This window comes from Sinocyclocheilus anshuiensis, unplaced genomic scaffold (assembly GCF_001515605.1).
Source record: "Sinocyclocheilus anshuiensis isolate Anshui unplaced genomic scaffold, SAMN03320099.WGS_v1.1 scaffold210, whole genome shotgun sequence".
Classification (NCBI taxonomy): domain Eukaryota; kingdom Metazoa; phylum Chordata; class Actinopteri; order Cypriniformes; family Cyprinidae; genus Sinocyclocheilus; species Sinocyclocheilus anshuiensis.
The window spans coordinates 501,672-527,606 of record NW_015547666.1 but is presented as its reverse complement, the minus strand read 5'-3'; the positions used below and the strand labels follow the sequence as shown (position 1 = coordinate 527,606).

The 25,935-nt window shown below is 39.3% G+C and overlaps 3 protein-coding genes across 3 annotated transcripts in view; all 3 read left to right on the top strand.

The window, feature by feature from the left end:
* LOC107702585 (tyrosine-protein kinase transmembrane receptor ROR2-like) overlaps nt 1–3,477 on the top strand; it is an 89,441-nt gene extending 85,964 nt beyond the window's left edge. Inside the window, exons 9-10 of the mRNA XM_016504942.1 lie at nt 58–263; nt 1,243–3,477. Coding sequence (XP_016360428.1) covers nt 58–263; nt 1,243–2,670 — 1,634 coding nt within the window. The 3' untranslated portion in view covers nt 2,671–3,477. The remainder of the gene's footprint in view (nt 1–57; nt 264–1,242) is intronic.
* Nucleotides 3,478–5,618: 2,141 nt separating this feature from the next.
* nfil3 (nuclear factor, interleukin 3 regulated) lies at nt 5,619–9,717 on the top strand. Its single transcript, XM_016504941.1, has 2 exons — nt 5,619–5,851; nt 7,920–9,717. The coding sequence occupies exon 2, from the start codon at nt 8,042–8,044 to the stop codon at nt 9,446–9,448; it is 1,407 nt and encodes a 468-aa protein (XP_016360427.1). The 5' UTR covers nt 5,619–5,851; nt 7,920–8,041; the 3' UTR covers nt 9,449–9,717.
* Nucleotides 9,718–12,166: 2,449 nt separating this feature from the next.
* auh (AU RNA binding protein/enoyl-CoA hydratase) overlaps nt 12,167–25,935 on the top strand; it is a 24,868-nt gene continuing 11,099 nt past the window's right edge. The window contains exons 1-6 of the mRNA XM_016504940.1: nt 12,167–12,411; nt 12,740–12,807; nt 14,240–14,327; nt 14,925–15,011; nt 15,424–15,516; nt 17,127–17,183. Of these exons, the coding sequence (XP_016360426.1) occupies nt 12,213–12,411; nt 12,740–12,807; nt 14,240–14,327; nt 14,925–15,011; nt 15,424–15,516; nt 17,127–17,183 (592 nt within the window). The 5' untranslated portion in view covers nt 12,167–12,212. The remainder of the gene's footprint in view (nt 12,412–12,739; nt 12,808–14,239; nt 14,328–14,924; nt 15,012–15,423; nt 15,517–17,126; nt 17,184–25,935) is intronic.

Here is a 25,935-nt window from a genome sequence, read left to right as displayed (position 1 = left end):
TAGCTACTTTGTGGTTTTTGTTGTTCTACATTTTCTTTTTCATTTTTTTTCCCCCAGAGCCTCCAGAGAAAATGAAAAAGGAGATACTGTACATCTTAATCCCCAGTATAGCCACCCCTCTTGTTATTGCCTGCTTATTCTTCTTGATCTGCATGTGCCGCAACAAACAGAAGGAGTCTGCTGACACCCCCACTCGCCGCCAACTCACTGCCTCACCAAGTCAAGAAATGGAGCTGCCTCTACTTAACCAGCACAAGCATCAGGTAATCTTCCATAATTTCTGCTTTTGAAGGTTAATTGAAGTTGCAATCAAAATCTGCATGCAATTTTTGCATTCACAGGTCAGATTGGACCCAACTGAAAATAAGATTATAAATTAGTAATGACTTAATATTTTAAGTTATAATATTTTGCATCTGATCAGTAACTTAATAAGTGAATGCACAAAAATGCCAAAGTTTTGCAGTGTTATCATGTTATTACTACATTTATTACCATGTTATTACTACATGTTTTCGTTAATAAAAACGATCATTGAGAAATTACAAGAACAAAATCTATATGAAATTGATGAGAATATATAATCTGAGAGTTTGCAGTATTAATTCAATGAATTAAAACAATGTAATGTATTAATTCAATAAATAATTTGTTTGTACTTACAAGTTATGACTGCTCAAAAATAGTCAAAATTATTAATGTTTTTAACACAACATCAATATTACTCTTTAAATGTTTTCAAAGAAAATATAATCATTTTATTCATTCATTTCATCTATAAAAACTTTCATATTTTTCTTTCTGCAGTGGTTCATCAATAGGTGGCCATATCCATGTTTAGCAACAAAATCCAGTCCTAAACGTGTGTGAGATATGGGAATGAGGCTAACTCATTCATGTAAAAAAAAAAAGGCTGCATAACATCATGTAAAACCTCAGTTCCAAATGTACCCAAGCGCAAAAGCTACAACTCTTTTTAAATGTTGTATCTCTTAAAAAAAAAGAATTTTTTTTAATGTTGTGTAATACTTTAAATACAATGTTTGGTTCCCTTACTAAGAACTCTGCATTTTTAGAAGTCATTAATCTCTTCCAGGTTCAAATTAACCTTGATGTATCATTATGATTAGTGAGCCAATGCCAGTTAAGTTTTGTCATTATATCCGATCCGTAACTGCACATTTCGCCTCTTCCATTGAGCACCAGCAGACTTGATGATGGCTTATTGTCTTTAATTCCTAGGCGAAGCTACGAGAACTCAACCTGTCTGCAGTTCGGTTCATGGAAGAGCTTGGAGAGGACCGTTTCGGAAAAGTCTACAAAGGTCACCTCTACGGTACGGCTCCAGGTGAACAGACCCAGGTGGTGGCTATAAAGACAGTCAAAGACAAGGACGAGGGTCCTCTACGGGAAGAATTCCGCCACGAGGCCATGCTCCGGTCCCGCCTACAGCACCCCAACATCGTCTGCCTTTTGGGTGTGATAACTAAAGAACAGCCCATGAGCATGATCTTCAGCTATTCGGGCCACGGTGACCTCCACGAGTTCCTGGTCATGCGATCCCCTCACTCGGACGTCGGCAGCTCTGATGACGACAAAACGGTCAAATCCACTCTGGAACAGGCAGACTTCCTACACATCGTCACACAGATAGCAGCCGGAATGGAGTATCTTTCCAGCCACCACGTGGTACACAAGGATCTAGCTGCTCGTAACATTCTAGTTTGTGATAAACTCAACGTGAAGATCCTGGACCTTGGGTTGTTCAGAGAGGTCTACTCAGCCGACTACTACAAGCTAATGGGAGCCAGTCCCTTCCCAATCCGTTGGATGTCCCCAGAAGCCATATTGTACGGCAAGTTCTCCACCGATTCAGACATCTGGTCCTACGGCGTGGTGCTATGGGAGATATTCAGCTATGGCCTCCAGCCGTACTGCGGCTATTCCAACCAGGATGTGATTGAGATGGTTCGCAACAGACAAGTCCTTTCCTGCCCAGATGACTGTCCAGCCTGGATTTACACACTGATGCTAGAGTGCTGGAATGAGTTCCCCGCAAGAAGGCCACGATTCAAAGACATTCATGCCCGGTTGCGCACCTGGGAGAGCTTGTCCAACTACAACAGCTCGGCGCAGACCTCAGGAGCGAGCAACACCACTCAAACCAGCTCCCTCAGCACGAGCCCCATCAGCAACATCAGCAATGCTCGCTACGTTAGTCCCAAAAAGTCTTCCCCGTTTCCCCAGCCTCAGTTTGTGTCCATGAAGGGCCAGATGCGCCCAATGGTGCCGCCCCAGCTCTACATCCCAGTCAACGGCTACCAGCCAATGCCGGCTTATCCGTACATGCAGAACTTCTACCCCATGCAGATCCCCATGCAGATGCCTCCACAGCAGCTGCACCCACAGTTGGTCGCCAAGGCTGGATCGCACCACAGCGGCAGCGGCTCCACCAGCACCGGCTATGTGACCACGGCACCCTCCAACGGATCTGGCACGGAGAAGGCGGCCCTTATGAATGAAGACCTGAAGACGACGGATGAGGATTTCGCTGACGGAGCCTCTCAAAGTGGCCTGCACAATGAGGACCTTTCTGTTCCAGAGACAGAGCTCCTGGGGGACAGTGACAGCCCGCGGACCAAGGACAATGAAATCAACTTGAAAGTGTAGATGGTCTTTTTAGATTGGTTAGATGAGAAGAATCATTTTCTGAAGTTTTTCTCAGCTGTACAGGTTTAAAAAGTGAAGGGAAACCAGTGAATGACACATGGACGTAGTGTTATTTATGGGTCTTTTGTTTTATCAGCAGCCACTGATGGATGAATGCATCGTGCTGTTGGAGATATTTTTATAAGTAATGTCAGCTTCACCCATGAGCTGCAATGTTTGTAGTCTATGATGAAGAATCGAGCTTTCAGCCCTTCTGCTTTGGGGTCGGTAGCAGATGATCTTGTTGGTTTGGTTGTTTTAATCAAATTGTTGCAAAGCTATTCAGAAGAATGCATGTTCTTACTGTTGCTGTGCAACATGAAACATCATTTCAAGCATGTTGTGGGTACCATTCATTAATGTAACCTCTTCTCAGTTGGTGGTGTCATTGAGAACAAGTCATTAATAGAGCTTTTGGCTCCACAGGATTAAATGTATTTCTTGCTTGAGGGCTTTGGTAAATGATAGCATGATGAAACCTCATCATGGATCACGATATTGGGACTATAAACGATGTGGATGTGCAGAGACATGGATGCTGACCCCAAGACATTTGTGTCCTTTTTTTAGAAGTTGCTTTTATAAAACTCCTGTTGATTTTCTGTTGTAAAGGTTTGTAATTTATGCAATTGATTCTCTTGAAGATTTGTAACTGGTTTGTAATGTTCTTTGTCTTATTTTGTTTAGCCTGTAGTATTACTTTAAAGTCATACCAACCGGAAACTTGCTTTCTACCCAGATGTTATTAACAAACATTAACCATATATTTTGTTCATCCAGGCACGTGGAGAATCCAATAAAGTAATACATAATATGATATTACTTGTGGGGTTTCCTCAACTTGTATACAGTCAAAGCTACAATCTAGACATTGGAAAAGCATTTTGCTATGATATTGTAATTAAAATAGCACAATCGTGTATTTTATATGACTTATTATATGTACTTAGTGAAAGATTAAGTAACTGAGTGAGTGGTGTGTGCTGGTTCATGTTAACCAATGACTGTAAAGTAGGTGTTCTTATTTCCCAAGAAAGGCGGGACCAAAGTAACAACTGGTATAGTCTTCACTTTTGGCAGACAAACTGCAAATAATTTACACTTGCATACAGAACTGATACTTCTGCAGTAATACACGTTTGCCTGCTGGGATGTCAACAGGTGCTTGTTGCTCCACGCAGGATGAACTGGCTCGCATCAGCAGTTTACGGAATGCATGCCAGTTTCACGCGGCGCCCAGCCTCCGTGCAAACAGTGGGACGCGACGGAAAAGACAGTTTACGCCTGATGAGCAGAAAGACGGTAATTACTGGCTCAAACGAACTCGTAATAACGAAGCTGCGAAGAGGTCTCGCCAGCGCAAGAGGATGGAGGGACATCTTCTGGAGTCGCGCGCCGTCAAGCTTCAACGAGAGAATGACAAATTAAAGGCTGCGCTCTCTGCAGTCCATAATCAAAGCACGGCTCAAAGTAACCCGATGCATGCTGCTTCTGGGTTCCCTCTTGGACTGCCAAATGGCTATTATCCGCGCAGTTTTGCCGTTCCTACAACTGTGTTAACACTGCGCAGTCTGCCTCTTTGCCCATTTTCTGGTTGTTGCGGAACAGTATGCCCTGAAACAAATCTTTTTCGCTCGGTTTTCGATTCGGCATCATACCCTTTTCTGAAAAACTATGCCAATAATAATACTACGAAATCCCCGCGCATCAGTTTATTGGATGGTTCTCATCCAGTGGGCAGGTGCAGTCATGGAACCAATGCATGCACCAGCGGAGCGTATGTGAGGAATAGAGTTGTTGCGAATGGAAATGACTCTGCTCAAACGATGCACGAGCTGCCGGAGGACAGAAACGCATTGGCCAACCTGTCGCGCGGTTATATTTCCAAAACATCGCCTTCTGATACGGCGCAGAATTACGCGCGGCAGCCTGGACCGACCGGGGGTGAAACGCAAACAAATGCAGAGGAACGAACTTGCCAACAACAAGCGACCACGCAGTCCGTTCTGCTGCCGCACAAACTGCGCTACAAAGCTGGTATTGCAAGGTTTGCGTCCACGAACTTTCCATCTTAATGGAAACCAAGAGAGGCAGACAAGGCGTTCATGCTAGTCATGAAAAGATTGCCATTTTTATTGCATTTGTTTAATTGCTCACATTTAAGTAAAAAATCACTTACCTTGCACTGTGAATCTGTAGTTGTAATACCTCCTAAATAAAAGGTATTGTTTCTGCACAAGTGAGTGCTTTGTATGTGTTATGCATTGAACGTTTTTCTTGACTGCATGATCAACATCAAAACTTACGCATCTTACTTTCAAAATGCATATGAAATATTATAAAGGAAAAAATCGATGCTTCTTGGTATAATATTGTGTTCAGTTGTTTCTAAATGTGCACTTGAACGAATGCCAGCGCAATTGAAACACGTTTCTTTTTCCACTGGATGGCGCACTCATACACGTCTTATTTAATGTAGGTCAGCTTGGGCGCCACGTTGTGCAACTCTTTTAGTTTTAGGTTACATCACATCCACACCTGTTATATCATATCGACCATTAGACAGCTATAAATTACATGTTACATGTTGACAATTTCATAACACGCATATGTACACGGTATAGTCATAGTTAAACATATATTTATGTAATTTTTGACGTAGAAGTTTCTGGATATTCTAGAGCTGGTGGCCATATAAAACGCATTTAGAAAGTTTCACTGTAAGCATTTTTAGTAGGCTATTAAAATACACTTTTTAAAGGTAGCCGACAAGGTTTTCTTCAACTGAACTATAGGACTCCCCACTATGTATATTAGCCTACTGTTCATTCTTATGGAGTCGTTATTGCTTATGTGAAACAGACTGATATTAATGGCGAGCGATTCATTGGCTCAAAACAGAAGATGCTGTATTTGGATTGGTCGAGAGATGTGCCAGTCAATGGACGCTGCCAATACACTTCTGTAGTGACCTACTAACACAGATCCATGAGGCACTCCGGCAGGAGAACGCATAGGAGAAACACAAATATTATTTCCAGATGGGATTTTATTACTGCTGATGAAACACATCTGGTCGCTTTGAATGTTTTTATATGCATTATCCCGGACATCCATCTATTTGGACCTTTACTTATAAGAGGTAAATGCTTTCTTCTTTTACCGTGAGGTTTACATGAAGCGGATAGGGCTCGTTTGGGGTGTTTCAACCGGTAGCCGGTATATGGGCTATAACAGATTAATACAGTAAGGCAACCTTCAACGTGGTCTATTTTCAATATATGCTCCATACTTATTTTTCGCACAACATCATGTCAGTGCAGACATGTTTTAGTGTTTAACCTAAACGCTTATGGAATTATACAGTGCCATATTTTTGTACAGCACATTACTATGATATTTGTGAAAATCAAAACATAATAGGGGCATTGGGAGACGGGGTGGCACAGTGGCCCACTATTCGTTGCGGGTGGGTGTATCAGGCTCTCGGGTCAATGCATAATAAATTTAAACCTTATGCAATTTAATATAATTTAACATTAAATGATATTATAGCTAGATCTGTGGTTTTAACGTGTTACATTTGTACTGAATTTTGCAGTTGCTTTAATAGTAGGCTAAATGTTACGTACAAGAATGTCAGTTTCTCTCCGTTAAAAAACGAACGCTTGTTTGCATTTATTGTGTAACAGTGACTGATCATCTTACAGTCCTTGCACAATAACGGAAGCTGGGACACTTCTGACAAAAAGACTGCAACGGCACGACACCAGAAACGAGCTGCTGTTTAATGCCCAGCGATAGCTGTTATTTATTCTGACCATCTGTAAAAACCAATATCTTTCATTTATCGCTAAGGTTAATGTTTCACGCGCACAGATCAGACTGTCCTGAGTGTCTGTGTCGGGATGGGGTGAATGCATTATTAAAGGCCTGTCAAATAACAACACAGCAAGGGTATGGTGTGTGTGTGTATATACGCCTTTGCACTGGAGGTAGCATTTTAAACGCGATTTAAGAGTAAAATTATCACTTCACGCCAGCCAACTTTGTTGTAGCCATCTTTTTATCATTACTTGGAGACGCAGCCATGGTTGAATCCCAAAACCATAACACGCACGCATGAGTGTTATGAAAAAAGAATGTGTTGCTATGAACCATTATAGCATAAATAATACAAGCCCTTTCATTGTTTATCGAGTTGCGAGATGTTTCAGTCACATTTTCTAGCGCCCTTTTATTGATTAATTTGTCTCTGTTCAGCCACGTGTGATGCTGGCTGCTCGCATTCCTTTGTTCCCTGCGCTTTAGTCTGCGCCTGTACTGGAGCCTATTCCAGCCTGGCTGTGTTTACAATCTGTTATAGTGTTATGATCGAGCGCACTCCTAAGTTACTACGGAAAACTTAAGTTTATGGCCACAGCCAAGTTTAGATGAGGTCATTCCAGCTGTTTGATCTGCACGTTAAAGGTCATTGTCAGGTCTTCAAATTTGTCTCCTGCAACTTTGTGAACTAATACCTTACTTCTTCGAAAGGGTTGCCAGATTTGAATGTAATAACGACCAAATGATATTACATTATGCGTTTGAAAGCGTGAGCTGTTGCATTACTTTGAGCATGCGACCCACCTCAAAAATGGTGACATAATGAGGCAGAGCATAATTTGAAGATTACAGTACGTTTTAATAGTCAAGTTTTGACTTGCGTGACATCACGATGTAAAACTTTTTATATTTCCTGTCCCGTGTTTTTAAAAATAGAAACACTGTGCACACTGTCATTTTTCTCTCTTCCCTAAAAATTATTTCCCCCGATGATAATATTTCAGGCTTTTCAGCAATCAGGTCCAGTGTGTTTTCTATCAGCTGTTTATGATCAGAACTACAGACCGCGAATGAATCACTCTGATGTAATCGGTCAAACGGGTTTGCAAAAACATCTGAAATCTGAAATTGTTGGCGATTCATTCTGACACGTTTACAGCGGTTTCTCACACAGTAATGAGACACGTTATAAGCCAGAAAACAAAAAGATTGCTGGATGAGTTGGATATTTACATACAACCAATTGTAGGAAACAAAACTTGCAAATGTCTTCTATCCTTTGTGAACGATAATGCAGCTCTTTAGTTATAGGCATAACCAGATCAAAATATTGGGGAACTTTTTTGATTGGGGTGTCTAATGTGTCTCTGTTTTTATCTCACCAGATCCATTACAAAATTCTCTGGAACTGACTTCACAAAAGAGGACACATGACTTCTATAGCACTCGGTCTACAATGAGATGTCTACTTAAAACCAGAGTCAACTAATGAGCTTATGCAGTCTTGATGACCACATTGTGTAATATGCAAGCCATTAAGAAGGAGCCCTCATGCACTGGGCCCTACGGTGGAGAGGATGCCTTGGTGCTGGCGGTGGCTTTGCAAGGGACAGACAGAGACCTGATTAACCATGAGCTGTCCACCATGCCCTTTAAGAACAAGTCCACCAACTGTCGCAGAAAACGCGAGTTCATACCGAACGAGAAGAAAGACAGCCTATATTGGGAAAGGAGGTGCAAGAACAATGAGGCAGCCAAACGTTCACGAGAAAAGCGCCGACTCAACGATATGGTTCTGGAGAACAAGCTCATGGCCCTCGGGGAAGAGAACGCATCGCTGAAAGCCGAGCTTCTGTCGCTTAAACTCAGGTTTGGCTTAGTGAGCTCAGCAGTCTATGCTCAGGAGGTGCAGAAAATTTCCAGTTCCACTGCTGCACTCTTCCAGGACTTTATCACACCCAGTGCCACCAATGGTTCCTACCCAAGTGAGCTCGAGCCAGCACGTTTAACCAGCAGCCACATATCAGTCATCAAGCACTCACCTCACAGCGCCTTGTCCGATGGATCCGACTCAAGTATGGTCACCCAGGGGAGCTCACTTATAAATATATCCCGAACCCCTGACAGCATCAAACAAGAACCCCTGGAAACCGGCAGATACGCCAAAGCCAGGGCAAGTCCATATGAACTGTACAGGAACTACCTTAGTAGCCATTTCCCTGGGAGCTACTCCCAGCCATCGCCGTTCTTGCAAATCGCCAGATCGTCTAGCAATTCTCCACGAACATCTGACGGTGACGACGGGGCCGTAAGCAAGTCCTCAGATGGAGAGGATGAACAGCAGGTCCCAAAGGGTCCGGTTCCACCCAGGGCCGATTCACAGAGTGTGATTGTGTCGACCCTCAAAGTGCCAGATGCCAGTGCCTCAGCTTTGCCCCACAAGTTGAGGATCAAAGCCCGGGCCATCCAGATCAAAGTGGAGGCTATTGATCCCGACTATGAATCATCTGGCAAGTCCTCCTTTCCCATTGACATGTCTACAAGTAGATGCTACCAAATGAGTCAGTACGTTACACCCGAGTACATTCAGTCATCTTTGAGCCCGATGTCCTTCCAGATGACCGATGTTCAGGACTGGAGTCAGCAGCCGAAGGAATGGCACAAAGATCACCATGAGGAACCAACTAACTGCAAAAACCGGCACTGTCCAGACTCACCGAGAGCTATGCCTAACAAACTCATCGCCGACCTTAAAAACGACTCGTATGCTAGCTCCGAATCTGAGAACTTGCACTTGAAACAGGGCATTGCTGATCTGTCGGCAGAAGTGGCCTCCTTGAAAAGACTGATTACAAAACAGCAGGGGTCTGTTATTGAGTCCACGAAAAGCACTACTGAAATTGACTCATTATGAAAAGGATGTTTCTGAAACTAAGTTCCCTCTATTTGCACAATGCCTGTTTTCCACTGTGTTCGCTACTGCACTGTGCGGTTGTTATGGTGTCAAAGAGCTGCACTTCATTGAGAAGAATGGTGTTTTGTGCACTTACTGTTGTAGTTTGGCGTGTCTTCTTGATGACTCCATTTGTAGCCCAAAAATTGGGCTACTGTTGATGTTAACTTCTCAAAATGTATTGTACATTGTATGTTCTCTTTTGTTTACAATAAATGCAAGCACTGAAATACTTGAGTCTTTTCCATCTTCCTTATTTAGCAAAGTATATCAATTTTATCCAAAATTTTACAAGAATATTAACACTTGAATATTAACTATTCTGAGGAAATACCTAAAATGGTCACACTTCTCAACTGTAGCTATAGAATACAACAACAGATATAATTCTTTTAACTCTGAGTGCTCATTAATGCAGTGTGTAAGTGAGCAAATAACATTTACTGAATAAGATGTCTTATAAGAACCTGATAATATGTTGAATCATCTCATGAATAATTGTAATAACAGTTATAATACATTATAATACTTACCTATTTGTGGTTATAGCTTTTTAAAAAATGATGATTTACAACACACAATGAACACACTGCTCTTAAGCCACAAAGGATTATAGTTCTCATAGTTATAATGTTTAAGCTTATGTCTTGATGGTTTAAGATCTACACAATATCTTTTTATGAGTGGTCATTTATTGTAAAAAGTTACGAACACAGAGCCTGCTTTTAAACATCCAAATGGCTTTGTAATGTTGTCATAATATTTATGTGGTCTTTGTCTGCCTTAAAGGGATACTCCACCCCAAAATGAACATTTTGTCATTAATCACTTACCCCCATGTCGTTCCAAACCCCTAAAAGCTTTGTTCATCTTCGGAACACAATTTAAGATATTTTGGATGAAAACCGGGAGGCTTGTGACTGTCCCATTGACTGCCAAGTAAATTACACTGTCAAGGTCCAGAAAGGTCCTCTGTGTCTCTCCGCATCACTGTAGTGGCATTTTGGAGAATATCCACTGAACGCAAGCAGCGTATGCTATTCTGTGTCAGCCGCGCTACACGGATGCGTTGTTTTCGTTCAAATCAAAGCGTAAAAAAAAAGCGTACACGTAGAAAATGGCTTTGCGGCTGATACAGAATAGCGTACGCTGCTTGCGTTCAGTGGATATTCTCCAAAATGGCACTACAGTGATGCGGAGAGACACAGAGGAGACAAATTGTTGAATAAAGTCGTTATTTTTGTTTTCTTCGCGTACAAAAAGTATTCTCGTCGCTTCGGTTGAGCCACTGATGGCAGATGGACTATTCTGACAATGTCTTTCATACTTTTCTGGACCTTGACAGTGTTATTTACTTGGCAGTCAATGGGACAGTCCCAAGCCTCCCGGTTTTCATCCAAAATATCTTAAATTGTGTTCCGAAGACGAACAAAGCTTTTACGGGTTTGGAACGACATAGGGGTAAGTGATTAATGACAAAATTATCATTTTGGGGTGGAGTATCCCTTTAAATAAAGTAACAGGTAAAATTAAGTCTTCTTTTAAACAGAATATATCATGAATGGGTTATATTGCACATTTGCTGTATTTATTGTAATATCAACACAGTTATATTGCACTGTTTCAGATGTTAAATGCTAGCATGAGTTGAACTACCACACAGTAAAATTTACATTAGAAACACTCAAATCTGAACAACCACCCCAACTACTGTTAAGATTTATTAAAACAATATGCAGATCTTTACCAATGTCAAGATATGAGCCTTATAATACATGATAACTATTATACATTATGCATATATTTTAATGTGTTAAGAATAATGCATTATAGATACAGGCTTCATAGAAAGTTATAATATAAGTTATTAAAACATTAATAGCAAAATGAAACAATGTGTGACTTTCTGTAAGGGCAATATTAGGGAGACTAGGTCATCAGTTAGAGGTGACTGTTCGACTAAATTTAAGAAAACCGTCTTTGGACAATCACATTTTTTCAGGTAGAGCAGCAGAAAGATGGACGTCATTACCTGTTTACATTAGAGATTAGAGAGTGTACAACATTTAGTATTTTTAAAACTACACTTAAAGTATGGCTAAATGAAAACCATGTGATCACTAAGTATGATGTGATATTGTATGTATTGTATTGTGTGTGATGGACTATTGTAATTTTGTAACAACATCCTGCCCTGGGACAGCAGATACAAATTAGCTTGCGCATGGTCCCTGTTAAATAAATGAAATAAACTAAAAAAAGAAAACCCAAAAACATGGAAAACTGATGTCCAGCAAACCATGTTTTTCCATGCTGAGGGTGAACCTATAACATTCTCTAGGCAGTATAACCTCGTTAGTCTTATATAGGTTTGCAAATATTTTTCATAATGAGGAAACTTTGCATACTATACACTTGACATTGTGTACAATGCATGTTGTTGGCTCTTGTGAGGAATCATACGCCAAAATGCTAGATTTGTAAGTCGCGTATGCTAAATGAGTAAAGCTAAATGTCAATGACAAATGGCGTACAGGTTTTTTATAAATTTACCATAAGAATTGTGTATAGGCTGTATATTTTACCTAAAGATCAAGCCGTCTGGTCAGATCCCTCCGTGTTTCGTAAGAGAGAAATCCCGCCGCCGCAGAGAAGCCGCGGTCACGTGACCTGAAACAGACACGTGACTCGCGGTTCAGAGTTGAAAGTCAAGGAAAGCTGAAACATGGCGGCTTTAGTGAAGTGCAGAGCGCTGTTTCAGCCTCTCCGATCTCAAATGAACGTTATCAGCGGCGTCTGCAGATCGGACAGTGCTTTGCACTCATTTCTAACCAAGAGAGCGCCTCACTGTGTGCGACTGTACAGCTCCGACGTTAAGTCTGGAGATGACCTTATCGTTAGATACTTGGACGGTGATGACTCAGGTAGAGCACAAGAAACTGAATGATTGATCACAGAGCTTGTGTATCGGGTTCATATGCAATGCAGACACGTACTCTGCAGCTTCTCTCATAATGCCCCATTATTTAACCGTTTCAGTGCCCTGTTACGCCAAGAAACTGTCATTTGTCTTTAGTAAATGCCTGAGTTTAGAATTCCAAATCTGCCCAATACTCAAAATTATTAAATGTTCCTAACTAATATTAGACGTTCTTGTCACTTCAAGGGTCTGTTTTAGTTGTCATGATTTTTCATACATTTTCTTGCAATTTGTCAACTGTTCATTGTAGTGTAACTGTTCTTGTGTTTTAGGGATTGTTGTTTTGGGGATTAATCGCCCTCAATCTAAAAATGCCATCAGCAAAAATCTTGTTACAATGGTGAGTATTTTTACAATGTTACTTGTCAAAATGTAATAGTTAATCACACTTGGCCACTACATGACTACCTAATATTTAAAAAAAATTGTCAAAAAGTAATTTGTTTTTTTTATTAACAATGGTATTCTTAGATGTATTTTGTAGAATTGCCTGTACACTCTAAAAACAAATGTTTTGATGCAAAAAAATGCAAGTTTGCATCAATCTTTTTGAGTTACGACTACTTCTAATGAAATTGTTCAACCCATAGACTGTATAAAAACATGGACGTAGTGTCCGTGACGTCACCCGTATGGTTCCGAAGACAGTTTTTGAAGCTCAAAGTGGGCGGAGCTGGCCGTCGGCAGCGCGTCACTCCCGGATAATCGAAAATGGGCAAAGAGGCGGGAGCTGGTTGCTGAAACCACGCCCACATAGCTCGACGGTGGCAACAGCATCCACCTGTCACTCAAGTGGCCACGCCCTTATTATGCAGAACTTTAGGGCTTAATATAATTTAAACGGATGACTTATAAAAAAAAATTCACCACCCACACAGTTGTCATGAAGGGCAAAATTAGCTATATAGACCAAAACCACTTTTTGAACCAGGCTGTAAACATGTTTTTTTCTGCTGTAAAGTTGGGCATTTTAACATGGGGAGTCTATGGGACTGACTCCCTTTTGGAGCCAGCCTCTAGTGGCCAGTCGATGAATTGCAGTTTTAGTCACTTCCGTGTTGGCTTCACGAGAGAGCGGGAGGTTGCCGCTTGGGTTCAACCGTGAAATAACTTTAAAAAGGAACTAAACTTGTGACACAAACGCATTTTTAAGTTGATTACTCAAAAAATAAAGTTAAAAGTTTTTAACCAACTAAACTTATCTATTTCCGTTCATATAGCATAGCACATCCCAGAACCTAAACCAGAAGCACTAGTCTTTAGCACAATGGTAACTTCAGCATAACAGAAATGCTTTTAAATGTCAAGCATAACAGCATTAAACACTCACAGGTCTTTCCCTTTACTAAAACACTTAATTTCAACGTTTATTCTCCAGTCCTATGCAAAGCATGCTGTGAAATCCATTGTTCAATTTTTATATTCAAATAATAAAGCTTATCATTATATTAAAAAAAATCAAGTTTCAGTTTAAATTATGCTCAATGAGTTCTGTTGACAATGTTCGCAGCTAAACGTTTAATTAAATCAGTAAATTAGTTTTTAACTTGAAACCATTGATTTGTTTAAGTTGTGGTAACAGGTCTCTGAATTTCTTTAGAGTGTACTACGGTTCATGGAAAGTATATTCCTTACAGCAGTGGACCCGAATTCTGGCCATGTGTCTCCTTCCATCGTCTCTGAGGCACAAATGTTAGAATTTGATTCGATAACAAATGACAACTATGACATACATAATATCCCCCTTTTTATGATTTGTTTTGTTTTGCTAGATGTCAGAAGCTCTCGAGTCACTGAAGAAGGACAACAAAGTGCGTACTGTAGTTTTGTGCAGTATGGTGCCTGGAATATTCTGCGCAGGTATATTTAGCCAATGAAGTGTTTAATGCAAATTGCATACAACTGTACAGGGTATGATTGGATTGTGTGGGTTACACCAACATTCAGCTGTATTGTTGGTATGACATTATTGGTTGCGCACAGGTTTGGTTAAAGGGGTCATATGATGCTTTTTTAAAGATCATTATTTTCTTCAGGGATCTTATCTATTCACGAACAGCTTGTAACACTCCAAAGAGAAAGGAAAACTTGAAATCGCATCATATGACCCCTTTAAGTCAAAAGAAGTTGGGTACATGGGTGGATAAAGTTGTTACTTTTTTGCTGAAAGACTGAAAACAAACATGGCCAACAAACATACATTCTGATTAAACCATGCTTATTTATTAAAAGGGATAATAATAAATACATTTGATAAATATATATATATTTGAAGTAAAATTGAAGTAAACTTGCCTTTAAATCTGACAAGGCAAACCAATGTGAATGTACCAACCAATGCCCATGTCGTTACAGTTTAATTATTTCAAGCATACAGATCTTTGAACTAAAATCGGCTGATTTTCAATGTCATTCACAAGAACACAACTTTGCATCAACGCATGTTTGTCTGAACAGGCGCAGACTTAAAAGAAAGAGCAAAGATGCAGCAGAGTGAAGTAGGACCATTTGTTACTAAAGCAAGAACACTAATAACAGATCTTGGTAAGTTAAACCGCTGAAAACTTGAAATCTAATTCCTCAAATTTATTTGATATTGCCAGTTATTTAACCAAACAGCTAATATTTATAAGTTAGCACCATGAGAGAATTTCATACAGTCACATTATGCTTAAGGTCATTGTGAAATTGTACAATGTAAATACTAGTTGCAGAGATAATGTTTTGAAGAGTTCATTTAATTATTAATAAACGGGTAATGGATTTTACATCCTATTAGCTATCATTGCTTGTTATTACAGCCCCATTATTTCATCCAATGGAAACCCTGCTCTCTAGAGATCAGCTCAGCCATTAAAAACAAACAAACAATTGACTGCAAATTAGAAAAGTGTTGACATATGAGAACTTCATTTAATGGTTAATCCAGTTTTAGGCATTTGATGAAATGTTTTAGGTACTCTTCCCATGCCAATGATTGCAGCCATTGATGGGGCGGCTCTTGGAGGAGGTCTTGAAATGGCTCTTGCCTGTGACATCAGAGTGGCAGGTAGAGCATGTGGTTCATCTCATGACTTTATATGAACACAAGCTGTAGCTGATTCACACAGTTCAAAAGGCATGATCTTAATTAAATACAGAAAATTATTATTGGCACATGCTTCGAGTGTAAATCCATATTAGAGATACTCAAGCTGGTTATACTGTAGTTCAGCTCCACTGGAAATCAGGACAAGTGTGGGATCAACAACAACCTAAAATGATTTAAAGGGGTCATGACATGGATTTTTTTTATTATTTTAATATGTTCCTCCATTTACTTATAATGTAAGTTTTCTGCACAATCCTCCGACATGATCCGGGGTGATGAACAGCTTGTAACACTCGAGCGTGGACCGAGTCAGAAAGTGAACGCACATCTGTTTACTGTATCCAGTGTAGACGAGATAGCGGCAGTGAATGTCATTTCTGTTTGCTTTTGACGCGACGCGACACTCACTTTCAGCGTAATCAAGTGTCAGCCGCTAAGCTAGTGAACTCCAGTGGGTGGGGCCTATGGTGAGAAGAAGACTATTCGTCGATGTCTTGCTCTGGAGGCGGTGTTTATGCAAATGACTAGTGATGTCACCCTGCACCTCAGATCCAAAACGAGCTGTTTTTGGAGCTTGATTAAATAAATGCTTGGCTTATAACGAGGAGGACATTTTAAGCTATGAAACCTGCAGGATGTTTTAATCGTTCAAAGACCTCTTATATGCCAAATGATCAAGGCGAATTTGATTTCTCATGTCATGACCCCTTTAATGGTTTTATTAGTGTATCTTGGTTCACTCAGTGTTGTGAATTAACATGTCTTCATTACGCTGTCAGATAGCAGATGGCTTCTTTCATGCGTTCTCCTCTCACACCCAGATTTAGATTTAGGAAATCTGTGCATGATGCTATAACAGGTCTCCTGCACTTCTTCAAATGCATTTCACACCATATGTTTTCACACAAGGCACCTTTTTTTTCAAATGTGGATATTTAAGGTCTATATTCAGTGTAATTGCACACTGACTCAAAGTTGTGCTGCTGTAAAAAATGTAGAAATTATAGAATGCCTTAAGAATAACAAAGTATTACAAAAAATGAATGCGGAATATTATTTAGTGTTCTTTTCAGATGCCTCTGAAATTGTTTTCATGGTTTCAAACTGTGAAATAAACTGGCTGCCTTTGAGTATTTTGGCAGGTGTGAGAACTGAACATAACGGTTCATATTTAATGCGCAGAAAAAAAAACTTGTTTTGAAAACTTGTAAATTTAATTTTTACATTTATGCATGTGGAAGTTTTTTTTATCCAAAGCAAATTAAACTACTTTCACTTGTTGATCAGTTTATTTATCAGTATGTGCTGTTCAGTGTCACAAGAAAGTAACTAATTATCACTAAAGTATTAGTTATTGATTAAATGTCTTTTAATTGGAGCACAGTTAGTATGAGTATTGTATTCTTTATTATATTGTATGCATCATAAACCTGATTATTTTATCGCTGTTTACCTGATTTAAAATGTGTGATTTCTGAAGGCATTCATATTTTTCAGGGTCTTCTGAGATTTATCTCTTTGAAAACAAATAGGCTAACTGATTCTCCACACTTTGACCTCTTTTACAGCCAGCTCTGCTAAGATGGGACTAGTTGAGACTAAATTAGCCATCATCCCAGGCGCTGGTAAGTGCCTCTGTCTGTATTTGTAATTGCTTCTAAAAATCGAAGAATTGTGTGATCAGTTGTCTTCTTTATTTTTTTGGCATTGGTTTAAACCAGAGCGGATATTCAAATACTAAACAGCCATAAAAAGTGTACAGTGAGCAAGATCAGTGCTATGATCTCGCTGCAAATGATTGAATGAATTCAGATTCACCCATTCAGAGATTCTCAGTTAGTATGCTGCCTTACAGGCAATTGTCAATGTAGACCGTCGCAAGTCATTTAGGCAATACAATAAATGTAGTGTTTCAGTAAAGTTTAATTGGAAACTTTTTGCATCCCTTTTTATTGAATCATATCATGAGACCTATAAGGTAGCTTACTAGGTTGTATCTCATAATAACAAACTGGGCCAAATACTTCCAACTGCCAAGAAAAGGAACACAGAACACAATAAAATAATTATTCAAAGACACGTTTTCTTTAAAACGTCTGTGCATCATTTCCTGGAGTTGCTATTTTGTTTCAAATATAGCTTTGTAAAGTTCTAAAGTTAGAATAGTAGCAGAACTGTAAATATTTCTGATGTGCCTCTAAGTGATTTTCACAGATTTTCAAACTGTTGTAGTACTGCATAGTACAAGATTTGTGCTCCAAATTCAAGAGTATATTATAATATATTATAATTATATACTATTAAAAGATCTAGAAAAATAATGTGGATGCTTTGTGGTTGTCTTAATGTAACATATCTATTAATGTGGCAAACCACACCTCTGGTTACACCTGTTTGAACTGAGTTCATCTGTTCACTAAAATCATCTTGACATTGCCAAAATGCAAAGAAAATGGATGTTATTTTTCGAGAGAATGGCGTTGTTTGTTTGCAGATGTCACTGCATTAGATAACAAAATCGAACCAGGTGCCATTTAGAAATGTTCAAGTGTCCAAATACTTTTGGGGCCACTGTAGCTCATAAGATACAGGACTATTCTGCAGCAGACAGATTTATGATTTGTTGGGTGAAGACAAAACCAGTGGCATGTTTTCCAGGTCCCTATCTAGGTACATGTGGTTAAGTTGGAAAGTATCTGTGTTTCAGTATATAGTGTCAGTCCAGACAGCCGTTGAGGTTATCACTCAAGGCTTGACCTGCAGCCAGAGGGGTTTCTGTCTTCAGGATGAAAATAGGTCACCAGAGCTTTGGCACCCGCCCAACCAGCCAGAGCTTTATTAGGCTGAGAGACGCTGGAAAAACAGTGGCGAAGATGTCAGCACAAGACTTTTTTTTTTTGTTTCGGTGTTGTGGTGTTTTGAACCAATTTGTTTGACCTGTTATCTGAAGATGTGAACGTCACATCTTTGCGGACATCTGAAAAATGTTATTTACTGGAACGCAGGATCAGTTACAATTCTGCTTTTTTGTAACAATGGCCAAAAAAACAAACAAAAATAACATAAGTTGTCTGTAATGGAGGAGACTCTTTTTAGTGAATGACCACCTAACTTTCAATCTGCCTTCAAAAAATATTGCATGTGAGACATGTGGACTACGTTTAAAGGGGTCATGACATGGATTTTTAAAAATTATTTTAATGTTCCTTGAGGAACCTTTAATGTTTTTTTTTATTATTATGTTCCTTGAGGTTTACTTATAATGTTAATAAAGTTTTTTTTAACAAAAAAAAAACAAATAAATATGTGGAAAAATTATAATTGTCAACCCTCATTCTGATCCTCTGTCTAAAACGACCTGTTTTAAGGGGTGTGTCCTTTAAAGGGGTCATATGATGCGATTTCAATTTTTCCTTTCTCTTTGGAGTGTTACAAGCTCTTGGTGCATAAAGAAGATCTGTAAAGTTGCAAAGACTAAAGTCTCAAATCCAAAGAGTTAAGTTAAGAGTCAGCCACGCCTACCTAAAACGCCTCGTTCTAACAAGCATGTCAACATATTCTGTTACACCAAATACACAAAATAATGATCTTTAAAATAGCATCATATGACCCCTTTAAGGCTTGTCAGTAATCAGCCACGGTTATGATTGGCTAATGTCACTGCATAGGAAACCGTATCAACGCCCCTCGCTATTGCATGTGTTTTGACAACATAATCCAAATAAAACGGTAATTTCCAGACTGAGCATTATGAAATCATTTACTTATGGTTTGTGATGCAGCTGCAGTCAGATCTAGTACCGCTTCATCTTTCAACAAATGTTTCTTTGTGAACTCTCCATGACACTGTGCCACGTTTACAAAACAAAATCCTCCGACCCGATCCGGGGTGTTTGTTCCTTACGCTGGGATCCTTCTGATATCTGTACAAAGATGTGAACAGGCTGTTTAAACCAAACGCGTCAAAGTGAACGATCTTTCACTGCACTTCTCCTGACGACAGACTCGAGCGTGGCCTGAGTCAGAAAGTGCACATCAACGCACATCTGTTTACTGTATCCAGTGTAGACGAGATAGTGGCAGTGATTGTCATTTCTGTTTGCTTTTGACGCAACGCGACACTCACTTTCAGCGTAATCAAAATCAAGTGTCAGCTGACTGAACGCCAGTGGGCGGGGCCTATGGTGAGAAGAAGACTATTCGTCGATGTCTTGCTCTGGAGGTGGTGTTTATGCAAATAAATAGTGATGTCACCCTGCACCTCAGATCCAAAACGAGCTGTTTTTGGAGCTTGATTAAATAAATGCTTTGCTTATAACGAGGAGGACATTTTAAGCTATGAAACCTGCAGGATGTTTTAATCTTACAAAGACCTCTTATATGCCAAAATATCAAGGCAAATTTGATTTCTCATGTCATGACCCCTTTAAGGTTCTTTTATTGTGTTTTGTGTGTATAGGTTTTGGAGCCATGGTCACTACTACCTATTATTGAATGGAAAAAGGACCATTGAGTAAATGATGACAGAACTTTGATTTCTGGTTGAATTACTTCAGACCTGCGGTGGTTTCCCTCTGCTTTGAGTCAGGGCATGTTCCTTTTAGCGCTCTGTTGATAATGTGTAATGCTTGCTTGCTACTCCAAAGATAATTATTTAATTGGCTCCCTGATTACCAAAGAGTGCTTGATTGGTAGCATTTGGAAAATTGCAAAACAGCAAAGGATATTGCAATTTTCCACATGAAGTCTTGAGTAGTGTTTGATAAATCAACATTTCCAGTTATGGGTACTGAATTCAAGAGTATATGGGAGCGTAGCCTGTGGCTGACTCAATCATGCCAGCCTCTTCACCGCATGAAGCTCATTTCCAATGACTCAGCACATAGTGGGGTCAGAATAGTAAGGAATATTCACACCCTGGACTGACAAATCACATGGCCACGTGCATCGTCTATGAGAAGGAATCTCATTTCCAGTTTTAGCGTATGAGGCATTGGTGACCAAAGCACAGAAAGCCAGTCATGAGGAAGCAGCGGTAACACTATTCAGAATGAGGAAGATGAGGTGTGACCTTCCACTGGAGACTCGAGAGGACAGAGCCAGCTTCACCACTTGAGTTCACAACCTGTTTGGCCCTTACAAAGTGAAATATGAATTCTGGGTAATGTGAGGAATTGTCTACTGTTGTATGGCATCAAGGGCAATGTTGTTAGCGACCAGCTGAAGGATTTGTGACTCTGGACCACAAAACCAGTCATAAGGGTCCATTTTTTTATTGAGATTCATACATCATCTATTAAGATAATAAGCTTTCCATTGATGTATGGTTTGCTAGGATAGGACAATATTTGGCTGAGATACAACTATTTGAAAATCTGGAATCTGAGGGTGCAAAAAAATCTAAATATTGAGAAAATCGCATTTAAAGTTGTCCAAATGAAGTTCTTAGCAATGCATATAACTAATCAGAAATTAAGTTTTGATATGTTAACAGTAGGAAATGTACAAAATATCTTCATGGAACATTATCTTTACTTAATATCCTAATGATTTTTGGCATAAAAGAAAAATCGATAATTTTGACCCATACAATGTATTGTTGGCTATTGCTACAAATATACCCCAGCGACTTAAGACTGCTTTTGTGCTCCAGGGTCACATTTATGTTGACCGGTCAAGCATTTATAAGAGAACAAAGAAGTTGTAGGTCTTTGTATCTGAGTGTGCAATACTGTACCAGGTGCGATACCGAGCATGCATACTATGTCAGAAAAGCCACACACATAGGGCCAGATTTACTAAATGGGGCAAATTAGTGTGAGAGCGCAATTCCAAAACCGCACCGATGGGTGTGGACATTTCTGCGGGTGATTTACTAACAACAACACGCAAATCAAAGAACACAGACGCAACATCTCATCTACATATTGACCAACGCAATATACCAAGCGCAGCGCAAATAAAGAAGCCACAGTACGTCGAAAAGAACCGGAGGCCAAAAAATTAAGGTTTGCTAGTTTTGATAGACCTGGTATTCCAAGTCATCTTTTATTTCCTGAAGCAAATTAAAAATAACATGGCTTGGCAAACTATTTGTTCGGATAATGTGTTCTTCTGGCATGCAAAATAAATTAATACGTGTGGGAAAAATCCTCTCCCTTCTACCACGCGCTCTCTGTTCTCTGCGGTTCCTCCTCCTAGCAACAATAATTGCAACAAATGCGCTATAGATATTAATTCTTTTCGCACCTGAATCTTAAATCTTAAATCTTCTGATTTATTCTTCATTATTTCTGTCTTCTGAGCTATTTAGATATGGGCCAGATGCACTATTCCCTAAACCGATACTTACGATTTGGAGACGTATTTTCATCGGTCAGTTGTGGAGGTCTGATTGGTTAAAGCTTTATTTATATAGCACCTTTTAAAACAGTGTATACAAAGTAGCCTACTTTACAAAGAGATGCATATGTGCATTCGCAGAAAAGATCAAAATACAACAATAATACAACAATAAAAAATCAAGAAAAGGCCCTGCACAAAATCTGTTTTGAGACTACTTTTTAAAAGTGCATAATAACTTTTGACAATGTTTAATTCAGGTGCAAAAATAATTAATATCTAGCGCATGAGCACAGAGAGATTTGTGAGTGCACAGGATACAGTTTGAGTGAGAGGAGAGACACGTTTTAAGTGCGCGCACTCTCTCCTATGGAAGGCCAGAAGGGCCAAAAACACGTGAATTTTAACGCGTCTCGTGTTTTTGGCCTTTTTGGCCTTCCATACTCTCCGGGCGAGAGCAGCGTGTATCTGAGTGCGCGCGCGTCCGGTTTTGTGCGAGAGCAAAAGAAATCCGCGCGCGAGCGGAGAGATTTGCGCTCGCGCATTATATTAATATGCTTTCGCGCTACAATAATGCGCTATCGACATTTGTCAGTAAAATAATGCCATATAATTGCAGCCATTTCAAGCGCAAATGCCAGTAATTTGACGAGCGCAAACGTTAGTAAAACGCATTGCGTGATTCATTTAAATACTCTCCTCCCATAACTTTTGTGCCTGAAAAGGAAACTCCTACAAATACATATTCAATAAGTTCAGGCGCAAAAATAACTGTCCACACCTTTTCAGCACTAATTGGTCACTGCGCGTCTTTACTAAAACCTGACAGTACTATTTTAACGCCAAAAGACTGTTTGCTCTGGCGCAAGCTGTTCGTAAAACTGGCCCATAGTGCTGCATATGTGATGCAAACATCAATGTTGTTTACAAAACATTCACTATATGGTAAAATCATTTTGAGGTCATAGCATAACAAAAATAAGTGTTTAGTAATCAATAATTTGCCCCCTTAATCATAATCTGTGTGAAATGGAATAGACATGATGGCGTTTGATTCTAGTGTATATTTTCTGGAAACTGTCAATTGTATTTATAGGTGTGTTTTTGAAAATGTAGATTGAGGCACATATTTCCAGTAAAACTAGGCTGAGATTGTAAGATCTACTGTTTTGCTCCATTTGCATGTGCAATTTGCAGTTAGCTGTTGTGACAAAGTTACTTTTGTTGATTTGCAGATGTAATATACAATATCTCAATCGTAATCCATCCTAGTTGTGTGGTTTCAGAATAAATCGTCACCGCTACTGCTTTCTTGCAAATTAAATCACAGTGAAATTAAATGCCAGTAATTTGACGAGCGCAAACGTTAGTAAAACGCATTGCGTGATTCATTTAAATACTCTCCTCCCATAACTTTTGTGCCTGAAAAGGAAACTCCTACAAATACATATTCAATAAGTTCAGGCGCAAAAATAACTGTCCACACCTTTTCAGCACTAATTGGTCACTGCGCGTCTTTACTAAAACCTGACAGTACTATTTTAACGCCAAAAGACTGTTTGCTCTGGCGCAAGCTGTTCGTAAAACTGGCCCATAGTGCTGCATATGTGATGCAAACATCAATGTTGTTTACAAAACATTCACTATATGGTAAAATCATTTTGAGGTCATAGCATAACAAAAATAAGTGTTTAGTAATCAATAATTTGCCCCCTTAATCATAATCTGTGTGAAATGGAATAGACATGATGGCGTTTGATTCTAGTGTATATTTTCTGGAAACTGTCAATTGTATTTATAGGTGTGTTTTTGAAAATGTAGATTGAGGCACATATTTCCAGTAAAACTAGGCTGAGATTGTAAGATCTACTGTTTTGCTCCATTTGCATGTGCAATTTGCAGTTAGCTGTTGTGACAAAGTTACTTTTGTTGATTTGCAGATGTAATATACAATATCTCAATCGTAATCCGTCCTAGTTGTGTGGTTTCAGAATAAATCGTCACCGCTACTGCTTTCTTGCAAATTAAATCACAGTGAAATTATAATATTTTATTTAAAATAAAATAGACCATGGTGAAACTGTCAAATTTGAAATCTGACCATAAATTAATTAATTAGATGAAATATTGTCACGGAAACGGGTGTGTGGAGGCAGGCAGGACGACGAGGACGACAAGGATTCCAATAATGACATTTATTGTAGACACAACAAGGCAGGTTCAGGTAGGTGAGACACACACTCGGGGTAACATTAACAATAACTGACACCAATGCTCAGACAGACAGGAACTAATATGGGGTGAATAATTAGAGGCAGACAGGTGAGCACAATGACGGTGATTAACTAATGATTAGACGGGCTAAACCAACACAAAGGGAAGAAACGACAACAAACAGTCCACAGGGGCGTTACAAATGTCAGATATGGGGTTACAGTACTCCCCCTCCCGGAAGGTGCGTCCTCGCACCGTAGACAGGTGAGCACAATGATGGTGATTAACTAATGATTAGACGGGCTAAACCAACACAAAGGGAAGAAACCACAACAAACAGTCCACAGGGCCGTTACAAATATCAGATATGGGGTTGTCTTTTTTTTTTTTTTTAAGTTCAAGTATATTTAGCTGAATTGTTTTAATTACCATGCTGTGCTTTTATAGCTTTTTAGACTGTGTGCATTGTTTCTCTTTATCCTCATGTCACAGAAGTTGTTTTTATACTGAAAACAGCCTAATTATACTGGGATTTCTTAATAGGTTGTTGGTGTTTTGCCTGAATGGCTAGTCAATTTTAAAAATATGTAGTTTTGCACATCCCTACAAGAATGTTTTTTTTTTTTGTTTGTTTTGTTTATCTAGTTAAAGTGGATATAGTTCACCCAAAAATTAAAATTCTGTCATCATTTGCTCACCTTCAAGTTGTACAAACCTATGAGTTTTCAAAAAAAAAAAAAAAGATATTTTGAGGAATGTTGGTAATCAAACAATTGACAGTGCCCATTGACTTCTACAGTATGGGAAAAAATACTATAGAAGTCAATGGCTACCATCAATTGTTTGGTTACCAGCATTCTTCAAAATATGTTTTTTGGGGGTTTAGCAGGAGAAAGAAACTCATACAGATTTGGAACAAATTGAGGGTGAGTGAATTTTGATTAACTGTCCCTTTAAGTAGTTCCAGGCACTCGTAAGTGTATCTAACAGCAGTAAAGAAATATCAAAATCTCCTTACTGGTTAACTCTACAGTAAGTAAAGTCATTCCTTATAATAATAGATCCACTGACCCACTTTTCAGTACCTCGGTATGCTTTGGTTAGCCTGGCCCAGATTCTTCAGGAGGACTGTTGCACAGATCAGATTAAACCGTCTCTGTTTATCACTGGTCCACACATTATCACAACAAATATGAAATCACATGGAGGTTAAAGCAGGACTCTGAATGCGACACCTCTGAGTGTAGCTTTAGAAGCGAAAACAATTATCTTCAATGTTGATTCATCTTCTTTGTTTTTTGGGTAACACTTTACAGTAAGGTCCCATTACTTAACGTTTGTTAATGCATCAACTAACTAATACATCAACTGACAATTTTAATTTTCAGATAAACTTTCTTGGTCATAATTCACGAAATCCACTGGCAGCCATACTGTGGAAAGATCAGTTCACTGGTTTATTTTCATAGTTCTTCATGCTTCCTGTCCTGTGCTGGGAATGAATGTGTACGTGTGCAATGCTGAGGAACAGAAGGTCAGTCCAGGCCGGTAGTATATAGGCCTTCTGTATCAGGAGAGACGTGCGAGACGTGTGTTTTTGTTTGTGAACCGTATCACCGACACACCTTTTAAATAGTGCGAAATGCAGTGATAGCAGATAAATGGGGTGGAGTGTTACAGTAGATGTTTGTATGTGCTTGTTCACGTTTTTTCTCGTGGTGTTGAAAGACACACTTGAATCATATCTTTACCTTTAAGTGTGTTTGTGATAGTGCTGTCAAACGATTAATCGCATCCAAAATAAAAGTTTTTGTTTATATA

Bases quoted from the DNA above. Each gene is read 5' to 3' on its own strand.
- nfil3 (XM_016504941.1), top strand. From the start codon at position 8,042: ATGACCACATTGTGTAATATGCAAGCCATTAAGAAGGAGCCCTCATGC.